Genomic DNA, 19628 nt, shown 5'->3' with positions numbered 1-19628 from the left:
TCTTTAACAATTAGTATATGCATTGTCCACCTTTTCAGAACTACTTATAAATGTAAAAACTTTGGTGGAAGGAGAGGAAATTTTTATTTTTTTTAAATAGTCGTATGATTTTTTTTTATATTCATAAGCATCCTCAGTTAAAAATTACAACTCTTAAAAACCACTCTACCATGTATTGTGAGTCATTTAAATTTGGGTCATAACTTGAGTAGATGGTACTTATGTTGCTACAAATAAAGGTTTAGGTAGAATTACCGTGTTCAAATCCCCTCAAGGCCAGGGGCAAAGACTCATTTGTATTAATTATATAAAAATCTCTTGAATATATAGTCAAGATGCACGTGAGCTAGCCTAGATAAACCTCAAATCCAAAAAAAAAAAAAAAAAAAAACTGCCAAGTTGAGACACCCTTAACATTCACTTTTTAGGGAGGTATGGTACTCTTCTAATTAAAATAACAGATATTTTCAAAAAAAAAAATATTTTTTCTTGGTAGAATCAGATATTCAAATTAGATCAACTTGTTTGTGCCTTCACTTCAGATTTTTCAAGAAATCAGCATATAACCTTTTTTTCAGGATTTCAAAATTAGAGTCATCTTTGTTATGTTGTCAAGTTATTGTTTTTAAAATGAATGCAGCCCTTGGTGCAACAATTAAAGTTGTTTTATTAATTATAATAATTAGCCATGTATAATGAGGATTGCTTAAACATTACAGCCTAATTATCTATTTCAAAATACCAGACTGTTGCTTTCAGTTAGTAATTATAGATAACACTAGATTATATGGATAATTAGACTCTTCCATAAAGCTCATTACATTATTGAATCGTAATCAATTCGATGGTCTTTATTAGATTCTAAATTGAGGGTAATTCAAATGCTTCAATAGATCTTTTAAGTAGTCAGTAGATTGTATTAATGTGAAGTTCAGACAAAGCAAAATGGTTTAACTAGGTCGACACCTGCAAATCTTGGAATTTAAATAAAAAACATAAAGAACAGTTACAAAGCAATACAACTATTAATCCTGTTTCTCCATTTGTCAACCCCCAAAAAAATAAGAAGAAGAAGATGATTTGGTGTTAAATTCAAGCCATTACAACAACAAAGTAGCCTATTATCAAGTGGTGCACCCAAGCTCACGGCAGTTGCATTATTCCTTGAATCTCTTCTAAAATATAAATATGGTAAACCTCGAGTTCCTTAAAAATGCTTCTTGTAGTGCTAGCTAGAACCCTCTCTTTTAAGTTTTAACTAACAGTGTAACCTCCAAAACGAGGTGCTCATCAATGGCCAATGGGCAACAAGGGCATGTACTCGAATGGCCCAACAGTGTACAAATGCACCTTCTTATGTAGAAGGCGAGGGCCTTTAAGAGGACACCCAGTGATCCCCTTGTTAACATTAGTGGCAAGGCTGCATGCCACCGATGAAGACATATCAAGGTATCCTTTGCAGTCTGTGATGTTTCCAACTTCCTTGATTTCTTCCAGAGACATGGTTGCCAGGAAGTAACCAGATTTGTCTGTGTCGCTCATCACAGTGTAGCTTCCTGTCACATGTCCTTCCTTGTTGCATGCGTTGCATGTTATCCTTGCCACAGCTCCTGCAACAATCAAAACCCAACATTACATTAGGGTTTTTTCCTTTTCCTTACCATACATTATATGCAAGGATATAAGAAATGCAGAAACCAAGCTATATATCTAATTCAAGAGTCTGTACCTTTAAGTGGGGTGAGCTTAGATTTCTCTTTGCAAAAAATAACTCCCTGCACAGCTATGGATTTGACGCCCTTCTCTTCTGCCGTGGGCAGGTGGAAGCCGTAGTGAGGAGGAGGGGGAGAATGATGAGGTGGTGGTGGATGGTGAGCAGGAGGAGGAGGAGAATGATGAGGCGGTGGTGGATGTGGCGGATGAGAAGAGTAAAAATAGGGTATATTGGCGTTGGCTGTGAATGCCAAGAGAGACATGAAGGATAGCATGAGAATATGATTGAAGCCCATGACTGCTGCTTTCTTCTCAGACTTGTCTCTCTTTCCTCTATGAACAGTTGAATTGTTGTTGATCGGTGATGAGATGGCCACTTCAATATTGATCTCCTGCCATTTTATACGGGTTGGTTTGGATTATTCAAACCTCATATTATATTGGTTACGTGGATGCACGACGGCCGGGGTAGGAAACATTTTTAGTGTCAATTGGTAGCTTGCACGTTAGGAACCTACAATATATACAACTCCACTAGAACCGGTAGGAATGCACCACCTATAAAAAATTAATAGTCAAGAGTGTTGGAGTCTATCTAGATCTTCTCTGCCGGGGTAGGTCGTCACTACATTCTCGTGAGTCTGGATCTGCAACCCTGTCTGTGCTCCCCAACGCTTCCTGACCACAAAAACCAGTGGGGCCCACAGTGAAAAATACTTTTGGAAAAAATAAAAAAAAATAGAAACTTTTTCACCAGTAGGGGCGGGCTTTTGTGGTCAAGAAGCCATGGGGGAGCACAGAGTGCTCCCTCGACGGGGAGATGATCCGGGTTCCATTCTCGTGCTCTGAATGGTCGACACATGGCTTGCCCTGATACATGGACAGGCTGCGTAGGTAGAGAACATCTGAATTGTCGACATGGACAAAGTTCCCTTCAAGACCGGGGGTGATATCTCTAAATTTTTTTAATCATTTAGCCTCTTTCTTTTATGGTACAAAGGGGTTTTTTTTTTTTTTTTTTTTTGGTTTGCCAACCCCGGTTTCTAAGGCTTTGCTTTGACTAATTCGGTGTTTGATCCGGATCGCACATGGCTGCTGTGGGTGAGTCTCCTAGCGAAGATTTTTTGCATCCACAAGGTTTTAATCCTGGAACCTTGGTTAAGCGGACCAATTAAGCTGCTTACTACTTGGACCAACGACCCAGTTGTTGGTATGAAGGGGTTTTTTTTTTTTTTGCCAACCCGGTTTCCAAGGCTTTGCCCTAACTAATCCGGTGTTCGACCTGAGTTGCACACCTAGCTGTGGTGGATGAGTCTACCAGTGGAGATTTTTCGCATCTACAAGGTTTTGATATCGGAACCTTGCTTAAGCGGACCAAGCTGCTTACCACTTGGACCAACCCCCATAGTACAAAATGATTTTATTAAGTCGGGAGATCATTTAGCCTCTTTCTAATTTGAATTATCGGCATCTTTTCCATTGAAAAAAAAACTTAAAGGTAAGAACAATGGATAGGATGACCATCGTGCCTACAATATTAAATCCTTGCTTGCCCCCGATTATCTAATATCTCCATGTTTGGTGGCTTAATTCTGTAGTTGGTGCGAGAGGCAGAGATCACGGGAATCGAAGAGAGAGAGGAAACGAGCAGGTGTTGGGATTCAGGCTGCTAGAAAAATGGATATTTTCCCAGATTTGCCACATGTCAAATTTCTAATGGTTACTTAGTGGGAATTGCATAATGATTTTCATTATTGCTAAGACAGTTGATCATTTGATTTTAAAATCAAAAAGCATATTTTGACTGGTCATGGTTGGAGTTTGAATCAAGTACTTGTTAGTTTGTGAACATATAACGATCTCTCATCATAGTCATTTGATTTGGTATTGTGGGAGGGATAAGTGCCAAATTGATGGCTTAAACCACGGGTACAGAACACCTAGGTAATCTCCATTATTTTTCTAGATTATTTGGCCCTGAACCAAGTCAAGACTCCTGAGCAAGCAAGCCATGTCAAGAACCAGGCCATCACGAGACATTGGTAAAATTAGTTCAAAATGCTAGTGGAGTCCAAAGGAACTATTTTTTACTTTCTTCCACGACATATTGAGGTTCATTTTCTTCGTCAAATCAAGAACTACGTAAGAAAGTTCAACAAAATCCTCATCAAAAACAGATTTTCTGCCTAACTCCGTCAGTGTTTGTTGTCGGTCCCAAGCCCGGGTAAAGGAGAAGGGTAGGTGCGTCAAGTTGGCAACCGATATAAAAAAAAACTTAGCCAAATCCTTTTTCATGGATTTGACCTTAAATTTATTTCGATGTCCAAAGTAAAATAAATACTAAGGAGGATGATACTTGGCAAGACACAAGACCTTTGATAAAATCCCAATAGAAGTATGGAAGAGCTTAAAAATCCATGGGCTAACTTTGTTGACTAAAATATTTAATAAGATTATGAACACAGGAAAAATGTCAAATGAATAGAGGAGAAATATTGTGGTTCTAATTTACCAAAATAAATGAGATATTTAAAGTTGTAATAACGATAGAGGCATTAAACTAATAAGCTATACTACTATAAAATTATGGGAGGGAGTAATTGAAACCCACTTAAGACACTTAATCTCAATTACAGAGAATCAATTTGGGTTTATGCTCGGAAGATCTACGACAGAGGCTAATCACCTAATTAGGAGACGTATGGAAAAGTATAAGAGTGTAGGAAAGACTTGCATATGGTATTTATTGACTTAGAAAAAGCTTATAATAGAGTTCTAAGCTGTTAATTTGGCAAGCATTAGAAAAAAGGAAGGGTCGCAAATAAATACATGAACATAGTTAAGGACATGAATGATGGTTCAATGACAAGTGTAAGAACAATGAAGGGACAAAGTAATGAATACCCAATTACATGTTTGACTACATCAAGGATTAACTTTAAGCTCATATCTATTTGCATTTATAATAGATAAATTAACCAAAGACATTCATGACAAGGTTCTTTGGTGTATGTTTTTTGTTGATGATATTGTATTGATAGATGAGACTCGAGTAGGGATTACTATCAAGTTAGAATCATGGAGAACAGCTTTGGGATCAAGAGGCTTTAAACTAAATAGAACAAAATATCTAGTTTGTAACTTTAGTCGTGATCAGACAAACAATGAGGTGGTGAAACTTGACGAAAAGGAAATTCTTCAAGCCTTTTGTTTTAGGTACCTTGGTTCAATCATAAATAAAAGAGATGATGTAGAAGATGATGTTTCACAAATAATCAAAATAGGGTGGATGAAGTGGAAAGATGCGTCCGGGGTCTTGTGTGATTGACGTATTCCATTGAAGCTTAAATGAAAATTCAGTAGGAGCATCGTTCGACCAGTTATGATGTACAGTGCAGAGTGTTGGGCTATTAAAAAGAATCATGTAGATAAACTCAATGTAGCCGAAATTAGGATACTAAAATGGATGAGTGACAAAACTACAAAAGATAAGATAAGGAATGATCATATTAGAGTTGGACTAGGAGTTGCTCCCATAAGTGATAAGTTACGAGAAAGTCGTTTAAGGTGGCACGCCACGTTCAACGGAGGCCTTTAAATACCTCTGTGCAAAAAAGTGATATAATCCAAATTGAAGGAACCAGGAGAGCTAGGGGTAGACCTAAGATAACATTAAGAGAAGTGGTGAGAAAAGATATGCATAGCTTAGGCCTTGTATCTAATATGCCTCAAACAGAACTGATTAGAGGACAAGAATCCATGTAGCCGACCCATTTAATTGAGAAAAGACTTATTGTTGTTGTTGTTCTTAAAAATAGATTATCTACCTCCAACTTGCCAATGTTCCCACGCTTCCACACTCACATGAAGCGTGGGACCCGCATTGTCCAGCCTGTGTCTATGGATCCCACATCTCATGCGACAAAAAAAAAAAAAAATTAATAAAATAAAATTCCACTTCATGGGAGCCCAGATCGCTCAAACATGATGTTTCATCTTAGATTTTAGCAACTCTTGCTTTTTCTTTTTTATATTGCTCAATTTCGTTTCTACTGATTTCCTCTCATCTTTGCCTATTAAATAACTGTTGTATGTTGATGATATGTTGGTATCAGGCCCCAACAAAAATCATATCATAGAATTAAAGGCTCAGTTGGCTAGGGAATTAGAAATGAAGGACTTGGGACCCGCAAACAAGATTCTAGGGATGCAAATTCACCGAGACATAAATAACAGGAAGATTTGGCTATCTCAGAAGAGTTACTTAAGGAAAGTATTGCACCGCTTCAACATGCAAGACTGTAAGCCAATTGTTACTCCACTTCTTGTTAATTTCAAGTTATCCTCAAGTATGTGTCCTAGCAGTGAAGCAGAGAAGATGGAGATGTCTCAAGTACCGTATGCATCAGCAGTGGAGAGTCTGATGTTCTCTATGATATGTACAAGACCAGACATTGCACATGCAGTGAGAGTGGTTAGTCGTCACATGGCAAATCCAGGACGAGCATTGGATTACTATGAAGAGGATCCTAAGATATGTTAAAGGAACCTCATATGCTGCTCTATGTTATGGAGGATCTGAATTTACTGTAAAGGAATTTGTTGATTATGATTTTGCAGGTGATCTTGATAAAAGGAGATCCACTACTGGCTATGTGTTTACAATTGCAGGAGGAGCTGTGAGCTGGGTATCTAAACTACAGACAGTTGTAGCATTGTCTACAACAGAAGCTGAGTATATGGCAGCTACACAAGCTTGTAAAGAAGCAATCTGGATAAGAAGATTCATGGAAGAACTTAGGCACAAACACGAGAAGATTCTCTTGCATTGTGACAATTAGAATGCCTTGCACATTGCAAGGAATCCAGCTTTTCATTCCAGGACAAAACACATAGAAGTACAATATCATTTTGTTCGTGAAGTGGTGGAAGACGGAAGGGTGGATATGCAGAAAATCCACACGAAAGAGAATCTAGCAGATGCATTGACAAAGGCAATCAACACTAACAAGTTCATTTGGTACAGATCCTTGTATGGCTTGACAGAGACGTAGACACCATGGTGGTGGCAAGATAGAAAATGGTGTGGAGATTAATTGGTTCTCAATCTAATCTCCAAGTGGGAGATTGTTGTATAGTCTTAGTCCCACATCTAATATAAGTGGGAGTTGTTATCCCACATCGTAAAGAAGTGGGAGTTGTTATCCCACATCGTAAAGAAGTGGGAGTTTGTTGAGAGTTTTAGTCCCAGTTCGAGTAGATGTGGGAGAAGGTAGGATGGGGAGAGGTTATAAAAAGATGCCTCCCCCTCCACATGTAATTCATCTCAAAATCTTCCCTCTTGTATATTTCTTTATCTATAGTGGAGTTTTCTCTCTTGCCCGTAGTTTTTTTTTTTTAAGGGTTTTCCACGTAAATTCTTGTGTTCTTCTTTTCTCTTATTTGTTGATTGTTCTATTCGATGGGTTTTTCATAACCCAACAATAACCACAAGCGAAGCAATGTTTCCTTTTACAATTTGGTTCAACCAGGAGCAGCTGCTTCCACTTACTGATTCATCAGAGGCGCTTCTCGACCAGCCATGTCGATCTTGCACTCCCATTTCCTATGTGAATAGGTTCTAGTCAAATCAACACATCCAATAGGTAATATATTTCCTTTTCTTTCCGGGAAGAGATGGAAAAGTGGATCAGTCAATTATTCAATTTTGGATGCAAGCCAAACCACATAAACTTGCAGAGTGAAGTGCATTGCCCAGAAGACAAGATCGGTCATAAACGGATCTTACTTGGGTAGAGTGTCAAACATGATGGTACTTGTGGTGCCCACCATTGGATGCACCCTATGTAAATTTCATTAAATCTCAATCGCTTAAAATACAATATTCACATATAATCAACTTAAGTGAAGAAAGAAAAAAATGGTTTTAATTTAAACAAACCAAACTATATTTTAAACGGCTAAGATTTAATAAAATTTACGCGGTATGCATCCAATGATAGACACTACACATCAAATGCATTACTCAAACAAGATGGATCAATCTGAATCTCTCTGGGACTCTTCAAACGTCATTGGCTGGAACGAGTTTGAATCAATCTCAAACTCCTAAAACAACATTGGTGGGAACGAGTTTGAATCAATCTCAATCTCCTAAAATGACATTGGCGGGAACGAGTTTGAAGCAATCTCAAACTCCTAAAACGACATTGGCGAGAACGAGTTTGAATCAATCTCAAACTCCTAAAACGACATTGACGGGAACGAGTTTGAATCAATCTCAAACTCCTAATCTAGGCGTTCAGGCGGGACCCACCACGAACAACACGATGATTGTGTTTGATCCAAACACGTCGCATCCCCAGCAGAATATGGAATCACAAGGGACGATAGTCTCCTCGACACCGCAAACTCTGCATCATAGAAATTTTGGATCGGTGAAATCTCGTGCACGGCTATTCTCTAACAGAACTGATACTTCGGATAATGTGAATCGTTTTAACAAGAATAGGTTTGCTCCTCTTCAAGATAAAGAGTCTCTGCCAAACCTCATTGAACATACAAACCAAATGGATAATATGGAGATTGGTATTAATGTGGTGCAAGGTGGGGGTGGCCTTGAAACTCACCCAAATCTTTCTTCTATTTAATTTATGATTTTTGGAGCTTGGAACGTCAGAGGACTATGTGATGAGAATAAGGCTAGTGTTGTTCTTGATTGGGTGAAACGTAACATGCTTGATGTTTTTGCTTTGATAGAGACTCGTGTAAAGATTCATCAATTTGATAGGGTGTCCCGCCCTTTCATTAGTCATTACCAACATCTTACAAATTATTATGATGCTCCTGGTGGCCGGTTATGGTTATTTTGGGATGAAGGGAAAGTACAAGTGTCACACCCCGCCCGCTGGGCCCGATTAATCGCCCGACAACCCGCGGATGTGAACCGTCACAGGATCCATGGTTTTAGTCTATCAACAATAATAAATACAAATACAGATAATCAAGAGCAAGAAAAGAGCAATAATTAATAAAAAGGTTACAGGAGTCCAAATACTCCAATAAATATCCAAGAAATAGCCAAAGGAAAGAATCAAGAATCAAATGTAATATCGAGTTTAGCGGAAGCAAAATAAATAAACTAAATAATCTTCATCTTCAGGAGGCTTCATGCTCTGCAAGTTCATGTATCTCTGTTTGTGCCACATCAGCTTCATACGAGGAGGCTCTTTCATATGAATCATCTCCAACTTCCCACATTGTGCAACCATCTCAGGGTTTATATAATACATACAATGAAAGGAATGAGTTCCAACGAACTCAGTAAGGAACAAGCAATTCTCATATATATGTCAATACAATCCACGAATGCACATATGAAATGATATGGATGATATGCAGAAATATGAATGCTACTAAGATCTAACTATGCAAGTCTCTAATCAGCTGACATGCTTTAAGATATACACCAGCCCTCCTTTGGGTAAGTCTCATCACTCTGATCCGGCAAGGACTGGTTACCTCTGTAGGGATCCTGGGCAAAGGGGTAAGTCCACACCGGCTCTCAAACCATGGTCGGGGGTTAAGTCAACACTCTCTCACCACGACCATTGGCAATGAGTACTGGCGCATGTCGGGGTTTCTAATCCAATGCAAGGTTATAATGGTAACATACTATATGGAGTCCAGATACTTCCCCTATGGCACCAACCAACTCGGTTCAGTATCCTTCGCAACCTAGGAGTGAGAACCCTCACGGACTGGCTACCGCTGTTGGACTCCACTCCTTAACCCTATGGTCATCCACATATTATTGGGCGGATGCTCTCATGACTCCTCACGACACCCGGTCCGTTCCTTGGACGTCCATGAGCCCAACCCTAACATATGCAACCCTACCATTACATGACCAATAGTGGACCACTGAGTCTCCGCACGGACTAGTTACCACTGTTGGATGAAACATAGTCACGTCACCATTGTCACAGGTCACCCGGCTTCAATTCCCCTGCCGAAAGGGTAATAGCATGTGGGGTACCTAGCCATGCAATTCTAGACACTCCTAAGTATATCATCCAAGAATCATGATAGTGTTTGGAGACATCATCGAGCATGTGTCCCATTCCACAGCCTTCTGATATCCCAAGCTAAGATATCCCAAAGGAATACCCCTTCCATCACAACTATACTACAATCACTCTTTATCATACCATGAGCAGTTGTGCAATATCATAAAAGATGAAGTACATCAAAGAACACCACTAACAGCAAGTATACAATAAGATTCACATGCTTTATACAATTCAGACAAGTTACATGATCAAAGAATAGTAAATAGAACAGCTGAATCATCATGTATATGTAATTGCATATAAATAAGAATGCATGTCCTTACCTGTAATTTAGTAGAAGTCCTCTAACTTGCAATCCAAAAACTATTATAAGACTTTTATTTGAAGCAGAGAACACCTAGGCATAGGGTTACAAGAATGTATAAGAGTCAAGAGTCAAAACAATTCAAAAATCAAACCTACACGATTCTTCGAAACCAGCCGGTTGCTTGTGGCGGTTGCTTAAGTTAGCGACCGCCTGTTCTTTCAGACGTTTCCAACTCCGAAAATCGGACTTTTTATCATCCGATTTCAATCCGTTTTGGGATGATCTTAGTCCGAATTTCAAGCTTAATAGGTCTAGAACAAGGGGTAACAAGAAACCCTAAAATTAACAAAGATTTATTACCCAAATCATTCCCCTTGATGGGATTCATCCATTAAGCAAATGCGGGGATTCGTTTCTGGACGGGATCTCATCAAGAACATTGAAAAGGGAGATACAACAAATCAATTGGGTAATCACTAACAAAATGGGGGTGGGTTCATATCAATCGGAGGTTAAAAGAAGAGAATAGAAGATGGAGATTCATTACCTTAATCAGAATCACCAAGAATAGAAGGAAAAAGGTTCCAGATCATTAACAGCACTTCGCCCACCTTTTAGCATGTTTCCACTGCCGCCTAATCGCCCAAAATAGCAATCCCGAACATAATAATGCGTTAATAGGGCGAGGATGCTATTTATAACGAATAGGGGGCAAAATAGGGCATTTTCCTGCAAGCAGAACCGGGCGGTCGCTTAAGGCGGTCGCTTGGTTTAATCAACCGCCCCCAAGTATATTGCTATACAAGGGTGCTTTGCTCAGGGGGTTGAAACCCAAACACAACCTAGCCCTAAACAACACATGGGGGATGTCTTACCTTCATTCCGGACATCTCCAAACACCACTTGCCTTCAACCAGAGATCCAACTTCCTAGTAAGGCAGATTCTTCAACAAGAGAATCCAGATCCATGGGTTCTGGATATGGATCATGGACTCCTATCTGGACACTCCACAAAATTAATCCGACTAGACCTTCGGGTTCTCGGACCTGCAATACGGATTCCGGGTTAGAAAATGGGGGTTGTTACAACAAGTCCAGGCTTTAAAGGTTTCCAATCAGATGATCCATATCAAGGTAAAGTATCGTACTACTTCTCAAGAGCTTGCTTTAACCTTTGTATATGGTTCCAACTTTGTTAACGATAGAAACCACCTATGGGAAGACTTAACAATATTAGGCGATAATATGGCATTGCCTTGGGCTATTCTAGGCGACTTCAACGCATACAAATCTTCATCAGAAAAACGAGGTGGGCTCCCGCTTCGTCCCAGTCAAACCTCTCCTATGTCTGAATGCTTTCACTCCATTGACTTACAGGACCTCTCATGGTCTGGGTGTAAATACACATGGAGTAATAAAGGTACAGGGGCCGGCAGAATTGATGGTAAGCTTGATCGTGTTGTCGTAAATCCCATGTGGAATGATTGTTACCCACTCTCTTCAACTCAATTTCAGAATCCCGATATTTCAGATCACAGTCCTATGGTTGTGTGCACTGGTGACCGCCCTCGTATACGTGGTAAACAATTTTACTTTGCCAATCATTGGGTGGAGCATCCAAATTTCATTCCTTTAGTCAAAGAAGTGTGGGCTCGCCCAGCCCCTGGTAGACCCATGTTTGCCCTCATGCATCGCTTGAAGGAATTGAAGGATGTACTTAAGAATTGGAGTCGTAGTACCTATTCTAACTTGGATGGAAAAATAAATGAGCTCAACAGTTAGTAGATACTCTCCAATCTACTTTGATGACCAATAATTTTGATGATCAAGTCATACTTCAAGAGAAACAGCAGTGCAGACCTTAAATTTTCCCCGGCACTAAGGAGGCGAACTCGTCAACGATCGAGGGTGAGGTGGTTGCACTTGGAGATGGGAATTCTGAATTTTTTCATCGCTCCTTAAAATCTAGACAAGTAGAAATACCATTACAGCAATCACCAAAATGATCTCTCCATTCTAACCGATCCTGATCGATTAGAATTGAGGCGGGTAGCACTTTGAAGAAGCGTATGCGGCTCTCAACCCTTGGTTTGTCCAGCTTTGAGTTACCTCTAAACGGGCATCTCGACTTTGCGATGGAGAATGGCTGATCGGACCCGTTACTAATGATGAAATTAAAGGGGTTGTTTTTGAGCGGATGATGATAGCTCACCTGGACCGCGATTTGGGGCACTGTTCTTCAAACATTCTTGATATCATTGGTGAGGATGTCGCAAATCCATACATGATTTCTTTGACAACCTTCGCATGCCACGACAGGTCAAACTTTCCAAACTTACCCTAGTTCCAAAAGGGGAGTCTCGATTCATTTAATGATTATAGACTTATTGCGTGAGTTCGTTGTTATACTTTATGGCAAAATTATTGCAAACAGGATGAGGGGTATCATCCATAACTAGACCTTCCTCCCTTTTATCCAAGGAAGGCAAATTAGTGACAATGTTCTCCTTTGCCAAGAGCTTCTTTATGGCTACCACACCAACACGGTCATCAATTTGCAGCTCCGGACCTCGGAAAGCTTATGACTCGACATGGGACTTCCTTTTAAGGTGCTTTCTAAACTAAATTTCCCTCATAAATTTATTGATTGGATTAAGCATTGCACCTATGAACCCACTATGTTGTATTTGTGAATGGAGCTCAATCCCCAATGTTCACTGCCAATAGGGGCCTTCGCACTCCCCTGTCCCCTTCCCTCTTTAATATTGTTCTACATTTTCTCCATTCCCTATCTAGCCCCTGTATCTGTTTTTGAACATCATCCTTCGCAAAGAGCTTGGATCCCGTTTGTTTTCTTGATGATTTGTTGTATTTGAAAGGGTACCCAAGCAACGCCATTGCTTTGCATCGTCTCTTGAACAATTCGGGCCTTCGGCCTCTCAATAACCGTGGTAAATCCGCCTTGTTCTTTGGGAATTGCCCCATTGATATCGGACAACTTTCACCAATACCTTGGGCATACCGACAAACCTTCCAATCAAATACTTGGGCATCCCTCTGGCTCCAAATCTCTGCGAGCTCGTTTGTGTTCTACTCGACAGATTGAAACCGTCATTCTTGGAGCTCAAGAGCTCTCTCTTATCTGCGATTGCTTGATAATCTTTCTTATGCATCATTTCGTATTGGATAAATATCCTTGTTGTACCCGTTAGTGTCTTGAATAACTTGAGATGCTGCAGATTTCTTTGGAATGGTAATGCACACACAAATAAATACAGTGGCTTGGGCTAATGTTTGCTTATAGTATGATGAGGAGGGCTTGCATGGCGTTTGGAATGATGTTGCTGTCTAATGGACACCTATGGAGCTTGCTCAGGGCCTTCATGTTGGACTAATTTTATTCGTTCGGTGGTTGGGAAATCACTCGGTTTGTCTCTACCTAAACCTACCTGTTCCTTATCTCTCTCATATTCTAGCACCAGAAATCAGCCTAGTCTCATTCGTGCCTTATCAAGGATGGGAAGACCACAAACTTATGGCATCCCCGTTAAAGGGGGGTTTTCGGGCTTGATTGCTCAAGCACTTGTGACATACATTTGACAAGGTGCCAAGCTTTATTAAATTCAGCTTCATGGCATTAACCTCACCCATATATCTTGGGCTGGGTGAATACATCCCACTTTATTCTCGCCTTCCCGTGATTCGAGTTTGGATGCCTAGCACAAATGGTATTTTTCCCCCCTCTGGATAGCTCTAAGGTCATAGTTCGTCCGTGGTCGCAGAAATCACCCTCGTTTGCATTTATCACTTGGTTGCATGTCTAGACGCCTCTCAACAAGAGCCGTTCTAATTGCGTGTGCGCACTTGTGCTTGTAATAGATGTGAGGATTTAGATCATATCTTCTTCTATTGTACCTACTCTAGTGAATATGGTGTCATATCTTGGCTAAATGGGTATACCGTTGCCATTGCTTCTTGGAAGGATGAACTCATATGGATCACCACACATTTTGCAGTCCGACCAGCTGCAATCCGTTGTTCTCTATGACAACAACTATATATGATTTGGGAGGAAGGACAGTCTATTCAGTGGTACTCTCGCTCGTGGTATTGGATTAAGAGGATACCCGCTTCTCCCCCCTCCCTCCCGAGATAGGATTTTTTGCTCTGTCATTGGTGCTTTTCAACTTCCAAAGGCTTGTCATGTGCCCGCCGGTATTGGTGGCTTTTGTGATGGTTCTAGTCGAGCATTGGTGGGTCGGCTTTGCCCTCTCTGGTGGTTATTTTGCTTGCGTGGTGTATGAATATTCTCATTGGAATTATATGCTCAGCTGCATCGCCGTATGTGTTTGACGTGATAGAAATTCATCCTTCCTGGTGGCCATCCAATCTATTCGGGCATTTTCTACATCTTGGAGGGTTGTTATTTGATCTGGTTGGTTGGGGTGGTTTTTGATTGTAATTTTGTTCATCATGTTCGAGATTAACGTTGTCGACTTCCGTTTCCTTAATCCTCCCAAGAAATCCATCTAGCGGAGCTCTTCCGTGCTCTTCCTTTGTTCGGGATGTGCTAATGGTGAATTCTTCAATGTAATTTTCTTTCTTTTTTTCCCTTTATTTAATCAAAGCTCCCTTTCTCCAAAAAAAAAAAAAAATTTGGGGGTCAGAGGGGCCGGGGGGGGTTTGGGGGGGGGGTGGGGCGCCCCCCCTCCGTTGGGGAGGTTGTAAGTTCAACCCTTGCCGGCGGCATATGTAATATCCCCATCTCAATTTCCCCATAGATTAGTTGGTAAAACTGTAAGCACTCCCACTTCAATTTCAAGGACTCACAAGCAACCAATATCCCTGCATTCCAATTTTCGAAACAAATACAGTTTTGCATTAAAATTCAAACTATTACAGCAACAAAGGAGCCTCTTGTCAAGTGGGTGGCGACTCAAAGACCACCAAACTCACAACTTGCATTATTCCTTTCATAGCTCCTAAAATCTAAAAATAGTATAACATGAGTTCCTAGGAAATTTCTAACCAAAAAAAGAAAGAAAAAAAAAAGTAAAGAGTTCCTTATAAATGTTCCTCTTACGTAGAAGTAACCATCTTTAATTAAGTCTTCGTCTTTTTCTAGTCAAAACCCCTCTCTTAAGCCTTAACTAATGCCATATGTGGAACCTCTAAAACCAGGTTCTTAATCGCCAATGGGCATGAACCGGACGTACTCGAATGGCCCAACAGTATACAAATGCATCTTGTTACGGAGAAGGCGAGGGCCTCTAAAAGAAGCCCCAGTGAAGCCCTTGTTGACATTAGTGGGAAGGCTGCATGCAGGCGATGAAGACTCGTAAAGATATGCTTTGCAGTCTGTGACGTTCCCAACTTCCTTGATATCCTCAAGTGACATGGTTGCTAAGAAGTAACCAGATTTGTTTGTGTAGTCACTCATCACAGTGTAACTACCTGTCACACGTCCGTGCTTGTCACAAGCCTTGCATGTTATCCTTGCCACAGCTCCTGCAACAATCAAAACCCAACAATTACTACTTCAGCAATCAAAAAATCATTCAGAAACTTGCACTTAATGAAGACTGAAGAGCCTTGGTTGTTTAAGGATTGGATTCGGCTATTTTCCCCTGGGCTGTCTTGGGTTTTCTGGGTTTCCTTAACATCTAGATGGGTCTGCCCATCAAGTACTTCTATAGTTCTTCTTTTTCCCTTACCAATTATTCATTATACATGCATAAGAATGCAGGAACTTATCTAAGAAATATATACGTACCTTTAATTGGGGTGAGCTTAGTAGAATTCTCTTTGCAATAAATAATTCCCTGCACACCAATCGATTTCACACCATTCTCTTCTGGCTTGGGCATGTGGAAGCCGTAGTGAGGAGGAGGTGGAGCATGATGAGGAGGTGGTGGTGATTGGTGATAAGCAGGTGGTGGGGGAGAATGGTGAGGAGGTGGTGGTGGTGATTGGTGATGAGCAGGTGGTGGGGGAGAATGGTGAGCAGGTGGTGGTGATTGGTGATGAGGAGGTGGAGGGTGAGAATGATGATGATGAGGAGGTGGTGGTGGTGGTGGATGATGAGGAGGTGGAGGTGGTGAATGATGATGGAAAGGGTAAAAGAAGGGTATCTTGGCATTGACTCTGAATGCCAACAGAGAGATGAAGGAGAGCAGGAGGATTTGGTTGAAGCCCATGATCGCTTCTCTTCTCTTTCCTCTTGAACACCTAAATCCTGAACTGTTGGTGGGGAGATGGCACCTTTCATTAACCTCGGCTTTCTTATAGGGGTTTGTTTGGATGATCAAACCCCAATATTGTATTTGTCACGACGAGACACGATGAGATGGGAAACATTTGATGTGTCAATTGGTAGCTTGCACGTCAGGAATTAACCAGTATTAGAACCTCGCATGAATTGTAATGCACCATGCACCCACCGTCCATGGCAAGCATTTTTGTTCTTGTTTTTTTTTTTTTTAATTCTTAATATACTAATTATCAGTTGATTAGTTGATGGCTTTATTTCCGTAGTTGGTATTCACCAAAAAAAATAAATAAATAAATTCGGTGGTTGGAGGGAAATGAGGAGATCGCGGAGACGAGGAGGAGAAAAGCATTGGTGAAGATAGGAATTATTAAGCCGGTGAATGGATTCTCCAGGACCAGGGAAAGGTGAATCAAAACATGCGGTTCCCGAAATAGAAATAGAAATAGAAATAGAAATAAAATAAATAAAAAAGGAGAATTACAACGTGTGAATCAAAACATGCGGTTTCCCCAAAAAAGATTTACAACGTGTGAAACCCTACATGCGGTTTTCCGGAAAAAGAAAAAAAAAAGAGAGAATGACAAGGTGTGAATGAAAACAAGCGGTTTAACCAAAAAAAAAAAAAAATTTATCATACAACTCACAAATTTCCCTTGAATCCTTCACGTTAGGACTGCAACTGGCCCGGGCTGGGCCGAGCTTTTGCAATCCCAAGCCCAGCTTTATATGTTTTAATCTAAGCTTATTTCCGCCCCAACCCTAATTCAGGGCCAATGATTATTGTCCCTAGCCCTAAGCCCTACAAGGCCAAGCCAAGTTCATTCCCGCCCTAATTGGTCCTAATTGGGCCGAGTCGGGATGGGTTGGCCCTGATTGGCCTTGGCCCTAACCCTGATTAGCCCTGATTGGCTCTATCCCTAGCCCTGATTGGCCCTAACCCTGGCCCTAATTAGCCTTGTCCCTGGCCCTAATTGACTGATTGACTCTATCTTGGCCCTAGTCTTAATTGGTCATATTATTGGACCTAAAATAACAAATATAAATTTATAAAATAATAATAATAATAATAATAATAATAATAATAATAATAATAATAATAATAAAAGTATCATAAGTAAACTACAAATAAAATTCATAGATTAATTGGGTTCAATGCTTTTTTCTACGACAAGCACTGGGATCTAATAAAGACAGATGTAATCAAATTTGTTATTGACTTCTTTATTAATCCAGTCCTACCCCTAGGAACAAATCACACTCTGCCCTGCTTCATACCCAAGATTGAACAACCATCGATTGTGTCGGATTACAAGACCAATCAGCTGTGCAATGTATCATACAAAATCCTTGCAAAACTACTTGCACAAAGGCAGCTTTTGTTCCCAACCGTTAGATCACGAGACAATATTATGGTAACGCAAGAAATTTTTCACTTCATGGGAAAAACAATATCAAGGAAAGTTTTTTTGGCTCTTAAACTAGATATGTCCAAGGCCTATGATAAAGTGGAATGGGGAATCCTAACAAAACTTATGGCTTCTTGGGGATTTGACTCCCACTGGATAAGGATGATTCAATCCCTAATTAGCTCCGCTTCTTTCTCAATCAAGCTTAACGGATCTCCCTATCACTGGTTTTCGGCTTCGAGGGGGCTACGTCAAGGGTGTCCTCTTAGCCCTTACCTGTTCCTTATCATCATGGAAGTGTTCTCAAGACTTCTTGTTGAATATAGGCAACTCAACATGTTCCAAGGAATAAAGGTGGCCATAACGGCTCCAGAAATTTCTCGTCTTTTTTTTGCAGATGATACATTTCTCTTTTGTCGAGCTGAAAAGGAGGATGTGCTTGCAATTAAAGCAGCAATGGAACTCTTTTCTGACCTCACAGGACAAGAGATCAATTTGAAAAAAAGTGCAGCCTATTTCAGTAGAAATGTGCCAAGAGAGAAAAAAGCCGTGCTTCTGGGGATTATCGGAATAAGTGAAATGAGAAAAGATGCTATGTACCTTGGTACAAACTTATTCCATGGGAGATCAAAAGTAAAGAATCTCCAATTTATATTGGATAGAATGATGAGAAAATTATCCATGTGGAAAGCGTCTAATCTTTCTTTTGCAGGAAGGGAAGTCCTAATCAAACCAGTCATTCAATCACAATCCATGTACCACATGCAATGCCTCAAATTCCCACAAACTCTGTGCTCCCAAATTGACTCTATTTGCCAACGTTTCTGGCTTGGAAACCCGGCAAAGAAAAAGCATCTGACCCTTATATCATGGATTCGATGCTGTAAACCAAAAGACCAAGGAGGGCTTGGGTTCAAAAAAAGTGCCAACATGAACGAAGCATTATTGCTCAAACAAGGGTGGAGAATGTTAGTAGAAGAAGAGTCCTTGTGGGCCAGGGTTCTGAAGGCAAAATACTTCCCAAAAACATCTCCCTTTGATCCAAAAACAAAAAAGAAGAAAGGATCGTGGACGTGGAACAGTATATGTGCCATTTTGCCAACTCTACAACAGATGGTGATGACACGGGTGAACAATGGCAAAACACTTCTTTCTGGTTTGACCCATGGATTACAACCACCACAAATCATCTTGTAGGGGATCCGCAGCTAGGTCCCTAGCCAAGCAACTCATCGGTAGAGAGCATACTCAACTCACAGGCCTACAGAAACAGGGAGTCCTCTATCCATCTTGCTCTTTCTCCTAACTTAATGTTAACCACAAGACAAGATACCTGGATCTCACTTGTGGCTTCTAGTGGGGTCCTAACAACCAAATTGGCGGGAGAAGCACTACAGAATATGAGTCCAACCACAAATATTTTGGGGAGCAAGACTTGGTGGAAACTTCTATGGAAATTACCAATACACCCGAAGTTTAAGATCTTCTTCTGGAGATTATTAAATGGAGGGTTACCTCTAGCCACAACATTAACACCTTGGATGGATACTTCACCACTGTGTAGGCTATGCAACCAGACCAATGAAACTTATTGGCACTTATTCATTTCTTGTGAATGGACCAAAAAAGTATGGGCTGCAGGATTGTTGTGACTCAGAACAACAAATATCACAGCACAATCAGAATCCATTCTCGGCCTATGTGAAACGATGACTCGAGCTTGGGGAATGGATAAAGCAACAACAAAATGGACAATGTCGGTCTTCATCATCACGAGCTACTTTCTATGGAAGGAAAGGAATAATGCTACTTTCTCGAAGAAAGGGCCAAATTGTGAAAATGTACTTCAAGCAACTTCT

General features: G+C 40.5%; 3 protein-coding genes across 3 annotated transcripts; 1 reads left to right on the top strand and 2 right to left on the bottom strand.

The window, feature by feature from the left end:
• Positions 1-931: 931 nt before the first annotated feature.
• LOC148999509 (protein SEED AND ROOT HAIR PROTECTIVE PROTEIN-like) lies at positions 932-2090 on the bottom strand. The gene is made up of 2 exons (XM_089140883.1): positions 1730-2090; positions 932-1610 (listed from the first exon to the last, which is right to left on the bottom strand). Exons 1-2 carry the CDS (start codon positions 2007-2009, stop codon positions 1291-1293), a joined length of 600 nt encoding a protein of 199 aa, XP_088997009.1. The 5' UTR covers positions 2010-2090; the 3' UTR covers positions 932-1290.
• Positions 2091-11337: 9247 nt separating this feature from the next.
• Positions 11338-11874, top strand: LOC148999508 (uncharacterized). The gene has a single exon (XM_089140259.1). It carries the CDS (start codon positions 11338-11340, stop codon positions 11872-11874), a length of 537 nt encoding a protein of 178 aa, XP_088996385.1.
• Positions 11875-14936: 3062 nt separating this feature from the next.
• On the bottom strand, positions 14937-16289 carry LOC148999507 (protein SEED AND ROOT HAIR PROTECTIVE PROTEIN-like). The gene is made up of 2 exons (XM_089140780.1): positions 15866-16289; positions 14937-15600 (listed from the first exon to the last, which is right to left on the bottom strand). Exons 1-2 carry the CDS (start codon positions 16287-16289, stop codon positions 15278-15280), a joined length of 747 nt encoding a protein of 248 aa, XP_088996906.1. The 3' UTR covers positions 14937-15277.
• Between the last annotated feature and the right edge of the window lie 3339 nt (positions 16290-19628).

Source organism: Hakea prostrata, chromosome 11 (genome assembly GCF_041222555.1).
Source record: "Hakea prostrata isolate BN-2017 chromosome 11, UWA_Hpros_2, whole genome shotgun sequence".
Taxonomy (NCBI): domain Eukaryota; kingdom Viridiplantae; phylum Streptophyta; class Magnoliopsida; order Proteales; family Proteaceae; genus Hakea; species Hakea prostrata.
Note: the sequence above shows the minus strand (reverse complement) of the source record. Positions and strands in the feature narration are given on the sequence as shown.